Source organism: Aplysia californica, unplaced genomic scaffold (genome assembly GCF_000002075.1).
Source record: "Aplysia californica isolate F4 #8 unplaced genomic scaffold, AplCal3.0 scaffold00408, whole genome shotgun sequence".
Lineage (NCBI taxonomy): Eukaryota > Metazoa > Mollusca > Gastropoda > Aplysiida > Aplysiidae > Aplysia > Aplysia californica.
The window spans coordinates 680,009-687,384 of NW_004797678.1; the positions used below are offsets into that span (position 1 = coordinate 680,009).

General features: G+C 38.4%; 1 protein-coding gene across 1 annotated transcript in view; it reads right to left on the reverse strand.

Annotated features, from left to right (window-relative positions):
• LOC101845569 (heparan-sulfate 6-O-sulfotransferase 2) overlaps positions 1–6,800 on the reverse strand; it is a 15,671-nt gene extending 8,871 nt beyond the window's left edge. The window contains exons 1-3 of the mRNA XM_005104189.3: positions 6,582–6,800; positions 3,482–4,270; positions 2,173–2,327 (exon numbers count right to left, since the gene is read on the reverse strand). Coding sequence (XP_005104246.1) covers positions 2,173–2,327; positions 3,482–3,895 — 569 coding nt within the window. The 5' untranslated portion in view covers positions 3,896–4,270; positions 6,582–6,800. The remainder of the gene's footprint in view (positions 1–2,172; positions 2,328–3,481; positions 4,271–6,581) is intronic.
• Positions 6,801–7,376: the final 576 nt, after the last annotated feature.

Genomic DNA, 7,376 nt, shown 5'->3' on the forward strand with positions numbered 1-7,376 from the left:
AGAGAGAGAGAGAGAGAGAGAGAGAGAGAGAGAGAGGAGGCCACTGACGACAAGAAAGACATAAACAGAGTAGAGACAGGCACAGGTACATAAAATCACAGGGCCAAATTAGCTCAAGGAAGATGAAGACTTTCTTAATTATGCTCCAGGTGTTGGTCATTAAGTCTCTCCAGACTAGCTTGATTACGCCGTTACAATTTTGAATAAAGTCGTGACATGTGCCTGGGTCGATTTGTTTACCTACTTTTCCACTGCGAGTTTTAACTGTTTGATTGTTTGTTGATTGTTTCCCTGGACTCTGTCCATAAACCCTAAAAACATAACACTTCGACTGAGTCCTAGGTTGTTTTTGTTTTTTTCAGACACCCTGTATAATATGGCAATCTCAGTTAAAAATAATATATTCGTACTTTAAGTGCTCATAATGGTTGGCTTTTAAGAAGTTGTGTAGGTTCATGTTTTACATGTTTTACAAGATTTTAATTGACATGTTTAAAAACATGAATATTTTCAAAAGTGTTATTTGTTGTTTTTTCTCATATCAACAGTTCGACGTCAATTTGATTGAATTATATTTGAACAAAGATTTGTAGAAATTGATCCAAAGATAATCGAGTTATTGCACACTGTAAATGGGTTCATTTTTTTTATTAGACACCCGGTACTTTACACTTGCTGCCTACCGTGAAACGAAGAAAACTGAAATGGTATGACTATGTACCAGGATCTTGTGGCCTAACCAAGATCATTCTTCAGGCAAAGAAAGAGGTGGACCGACAACATTACGGTCAGGACAGGGAAATCATTTCTCCCAAATTCCGGAGCTGTAAAAAAACTGTGAAAAGCGGAGGCCCCTGACGAAACATTCTGTCATACAGCGCCCCAACGACTCTCGTGGATGATGGGATCAGGGACCAGTGACTTAACCCTATCCGTACGCCCTGGGGTCATTTTGTACCCCCGGGGTTGTATTCTTCACATTTTAGAATACTTCTAAATCTAGTGCGAATCTCTTTGAAACTTTCAGTATTTCTCAAACATCATTTTGACAGACTGCTGTGCAAAGCGTACGGATCGGATTAACGAGTAAATTTCCTCTTTCGAAAGTGGTGGCACAGAGTTCCCCACGTCGTATGGATATGATTGTAAAACACGACGTTAGAATAGGGTTAATTGAATACCTGAGAACAAGACTGTGTCAATTTTTGTTGAACGGAGAAAAAAAGTATAAAAAAAAACAACCCGTGAAATTAAGTCTGTGGATATCTGCTTTGGGATACTCAGCACTTTTCCCCCTTTTCCTTGCAACACCGTCAACGATAGAGTGTCACGTGCATTATTAATAGATGAGTGAAAAGTTTCTCTATTTCTAGGCACCTAATAATAATAATAATAATAATAGATAGCATTTGTATAGCGCATATCCCCGCTCAGCAGCAGGCTCTATGCGCTTTACACTATATTATTACCCCAGCAGACCATAGCACACTCCGAAACATTCTCAGCTTCCCGGGAAGCATACAGTGCAAGCAGCCGATTAAGAGCTCAAACACTAACAAACTGACAAGATATTTCGCTCTCTATAGCCGGGTACCCATTGCCACCTGGGTGAAGTGAGGAAAATTCGTGTAAAGTGCCTTTCCCAAGGACACAACGTCGGGCCCTTGACGGGATTCGAACCCACGACCTTACGGTGGCGAGTCCCAGAGCCTAACCACTAGGCCATCGACGCCACAGAACCTAGGCTTAGAACTCAATTTTTAAAAGCCAGTTTGGACTTAGACACAGTCTTGTTCTCAGGTCTTCAATTATGAGAATAATAGTAGAAACATGTTTTACATATCTTTTTTTTTGGGCAAGTGTTTTACGGCGCTCGCAACTGCATAAGGTCATATGAACGCGCGGGACACATTTTCAGTTGGTAGGAAATTTTGAATTTTGCTGTGGTGGCGGCCGAAACTTACTTATATCGATTTTGGACCTCCAAGGAATCTTTAACGTTCGGAACGTGCACACGAGAACTCCGAGATTTTTCGTACATATCCGAAAAGGCAAGGTGTAGATCAGGAGTATGGCCGAAAGACGGCAGTAAGAAGAAGGAGCCAAGGAGTAGCTGTAGAAAAGCTGCAGAAAGAGTAAGGAGCCCAGAGGAGGCGGCAAAGGATGACTTACTTTGCGGAGGTCATGATAGAGTGGCGACACTTGCAGCGGGGCTTTATGTCTGTGTCCTTGACTAGATGGTACTCAAATGTGCTTCCTCCCGTCTTCTGAATGTGCATGACCACCAGTTTGTCGCTTGCATTGATGTTGAACGGCACAGGAGTGACCTAGAAGGTTGCAGTCAGGTTCACTTCCAAGTTTGAAAAGGGGGGGGGGTAGGGCGGTGGGGGCGGCTAAGAATGAAGACTAACATACACTCACAAACACACACATACTCATACCTCACACATGTGCACCCGCCAACAAACACAAACACACACACACACACACACACACACACACACACACACACACACACACACATACACACACACGCACAAATATATTTAAAACTGGGAATTGACACATATTCACACATATGAATTCACAAATATACACACGTATACACACACACACACACACACACACACACACACACACACACACACACACACATCCGCAAACATTATACACCCCACACGTGTACGCACATGCACACTCACGTATACACAAACACACACACATACACACACACACGCACATACACACACAAATGCGCACTCACACATACGTATAATATATTATTATCATTATTATTATTATCTTTATCATTATTATTATCATTATTATTATCATTATCATTGTGAGTACATAAACATGTCTGAATAATAATATAGGTAATGACAATTTGATAAAATATGCAAAGGAAATTGCACCCCTCGCCCCCTTTTCCACGGCGCTCTTAGTATAGTGTGCGCTTGTGTTTGTAGATGAGTATTTGTACATAATATATTCATTTATATTGTCGCTTTTGAGCACAAAAGGGGTAACCCGAAAAATGCTGTTTTAAGAAATTCGAATGTAAAGTTTTTGCCCCTTGTCCAGTTTCTTTAAAAGACAAGGAGAGTTTCCTCTAAAACCAAACAAACATACACACCAATGAAATCAAACTTCTCCTATAGTTAGGGCAATGCTCACTTTCGATATAAGTCAAGATTTATGGAAACCCCCGAAATCTGGGTTAGCCCGCTTGTCCTTGAAAGCGACCATATGAAGTATAACATAATAATAATAATAATGATAATAATGTAGTAAAAATGACATGTTACGGGTAACCAATGAGAACAACATGTATTAACCCTTACATCCTCGATACAGAACGTTCCCCACAAAAGCTGTTCCGACATAAGTGTTCGTACGTAATAGATTCATTTATATTATTATGAAGTATAACATAATAATAAAAGATGACTCGTTACGGTAACTTAGGAGAACTACTAACCCTTGCATCCTCGTCAGAGAATGTTCCCCATATAAGCTGGTCCGATATGTTCAGCAGACTTGGAGGTACCGGCATACCTTGAGCAACTTCACTGGCACCCAACACAGGTCTGGTGGTAGTTATGTCCACACCTTCGTGCTTCGGAAAACCAGTCGTTTCAGCGATAAATGCCTCTGTAGTTTTTAATATCGTCCTAGAAGGAGAGAGCTGACTTTCTGTACCTGAGTTAGCCTCTAGTAGGCCGTATTCATAAAATTCTGTGGTCAGCGTTACAGGCGTTCTGTCTAGTGGAGCTATTCTGAGCTTGTTGTGAATAGCTTGGTTTGTGTTGCCGTTATCAAACCAGAACCGCACTGACGTTACCAAGGCTGATACAACCGCGACTGCGTAGAGATATTTCAGCAATTTTGGCATTTCGGTGACTAAAATGAATAGATAAGTAAATAAATAAAATTTAAAACAAACAGAAAAAGAATGAAGCAGACGTTAAACGTGACAGTTCATAGTGTGGTATCCTCTCTGATAGAAAACTTACTCTACTGATAATGAATTAGGCACGAAAGTTCATCCATTGTCACCATCTCAGTCTTCCGGAATATCGTGAAGAATGAGACCATTTTCGGCTCTTAAATCAGTAGTTTCCTGACTTATGTGTCTTCCCAGTTGTTTGAAATCAGAGGAACATTAAATCACAAATTGATCTGGTGAGTTTCATGAACTCTTGTGGAATTTCTGCATAATTGTCGAGTTGCTGTACTCTTCCAGGGATGTTTCTTCCCAATGCAGTGCCTGTGGCGAGTGAAAAGAAATTAATCTGTGTTCAAACTAGATTTATTACGAATAAATGTAAAATGGAGAGGAATTTCAAATTAGTCAAAGCTTTCTATTCGAGGCTGCATCAAATAATTTTGTCTTTGAGTGTTTCTGGGGACTGGGGGTGAGGGTGGGGTGAGTATTATTTAAAATGAAAATAAGCATATATATTAAATATGCACACATTATATATGTGTCTGCGTAGAAATGTATAATATAATCATTATCAATTCATCTTAATTGAAAAGGCAGAGTAGGTAGGGAGAATCTTGATTAATTTTCAGTCAGTCAGTTTCAATACAAATTTCCCTTCAAATTGTGGTTAATATTAATGCATCTAGATCTTTTATGATAACATAAACAGTGGAAGAGGATCTAGAACTTTACAAAATAAATAAATAAATAAATAAATAAATAAATAAATAAATAAATAAATAAATAAATAAATAAATAAATAAATAAATAAATAAATAAATAAAAACAACAACAGCATTTCATGACAATGTATAAGAAATCCATGCTATAAAAATCCGAAAAACATCAAAATTTAATGAAAGAAGTAGAACGTGACATTTTATCTTTACCTAAATTTCCATTAAATCTTTGAAGTCAAAATTGGTGTCTTGTTGCTTTTAATATAATTTTCATCAACAGGGAGAGATAAAATAAACCACCTCAGAATAAGGTTAAAACTCCCTGACTAAATCAATACAATCATACTTGATCGTTGGCACGATTGTCGAAAAAAAAGTCACGCTTAGTATTTACCATCCCAGACTCAGTCATAAAAATAAATCTGTTTCATGTTTCAAATATGAAAAAACGTAGAGCAAGATGGTATATTTGTTTTCTGCATGGTTGCTTTGAGTGTGCCTGCCAGCTTTTATTGCTTGCCCTGAAAAGAGGAACAACTGTTCAATTCAATAACTGATGATAAAACTTTCGGTGAGCTGAATGAACGGACTTAATCTTCGCTGTCACGAGCCCGCAGTGCTATTTTGTTCTAACTCCGTTTTTTCGGTTTTATTGTAAATCATTTTGTAAATACTGAATTGAATTCTAGAAGTAGAAAAACTCAAAAACCAAGGGCAGTTAGTACAAAATGGAACTGAACTTCTGCGGAACACGCGTGTTTAGGCGTAATAATTTTGAACTCAAAGGGAAGAATTTTCAAAAGCCCTGACAGCTGTGGCAAACACTCCCAACTTTGGAAACTGGAGTAACTGCAACTGTAAGACAAAACTCAACTCTATCTGTCAACTACTCTGTAGAGTGTTGTAGAACGACGAATCATGTCTAGCCCGATACACACAGAATACTGCATGTATCACTGTATATTTTCAGCGTTGTAAAATAATAAATGTACCTATATGCTTTATTATACTTTTTTTTACACCATGATATAACATTAGACATTACATTATCCCACTGGGACAATAAAGTATCAGCTTTTTATCTTATCTTATCTTGTCTTAAACATGGGCAGACAAGTCGCAGAACAAATTAATGAGTTTATGGCTAAAGAAAAAGAACGTCAGAAAAAAATCTATACAACTTTAGTATTACAATTTTAAAAAATAGCCGCTATCTCATCCCGGTAGCCTCGTTATAAATAATTATTATCTACGGCCTGTTTTTTATATCTAGGATCCTTTCCAGAAAAGAACACTTTCAAACAAAATTAATGCTCTGAACAGAGAGATTCTCGACGTATTATTGTCTTTAGGTTCCGCCTTCTTGTATCTATTTCAAAATGGTCACGTTCACAATCAGCGTTCTTTAGCATAATTAGGTGACAATGCAAGCCACGTATTTGCAGATGGCAGTACCAACATTATGGAGGTACCCACGTTATCTACGTACATTATCTAAAAAGGTAAATGTAAACAGAATATTATGGTAAGGCTCTTTGTCTTGCACCCTAAAGACACGAGTTCCATTCCGTCTCAATAATGATTTATGATGAAATTCATTTTTATAGTGGACTTATCCTGAGCAGATCAGGCTGGCCTTGACAAACAGAGTACCAGCCTCCTGCTTCTTGAAAGACCCAATTTACATTGGAAGGGATATGACACACTTACACTTACGACACCAAAAGCAAGAAACAGTTTTGATTTACGGCTAAATGAGGTATTAACACGCTGATTTAAACTGTACAATTAAAACAGCCACTTACGAAGAAACTTTACATCTTTCTCTCACAGTAAGGCAAAGGTTCGGGCCTACTTGCCCACATCGGTAACTATTTACTCAAGTGTATAAATTCCCACTGAGGATTACTTACGCTGTAATGTTTACGAGCGTTCTACGGCGAAGTGCGCGCCCCTCTGTGCTCGTGAGCGTGCACGACACTGAATTCCTGGCCTGGGTCCTGCTTTATACTTAATGCCACAAAACTCCTCATCACTGCTCGAAATTCACTCAAAGTATAGTCTTACAAGCACTGTAAATCACCCTAAGACACAAGCAATATAACACGAACTGTTAAAGAACATTTACCAATTTCATTTGCCGTCCATGGAACAGCTGCAAACTGCTCTAAAAATTAAAAAAATTTTAAAAGTAAAAAAATAAAAAGACAATTGGGATCTCTGCCTCTCCAAAACAGCTGTTACTCTCCTTGAGCGCACTGAGCCGATATCTCTTAGCTTTCTTGCTTCGTGAGGAGGAAAATAATATTTGCCAAATAGACGATAGTCAGATCCAATACGGTTGATTCGTGGTGGTATGTAGTTTTGAGCTGCTTTAGATTGAAATTTCGTTACACAATCGTCGCTCTTTGATGCTATTCATGCAAGGCCTTGAATAATAATATTTTAAAAAAGAAACTTATTACGACCCCTGCTCCCTTAATCTGAAGCAGACAATGGCGATCATACTCCGCCATTCATTTTTCTGGTCGAATGCTTAAAAATGTAAATATATTTTTAACAAACTATAATATATAACTCTGGTATTTCCCAGTCACCCCTCTGTTCCGACTTTTTTTTCAAGTTGCTCTGCACGGCGCCTGTGGTGCAGTGGTTTGGCACTACGCTGTCGTACACAGGAGACTGGAGTTCAATTCTAGAGGAAGGGG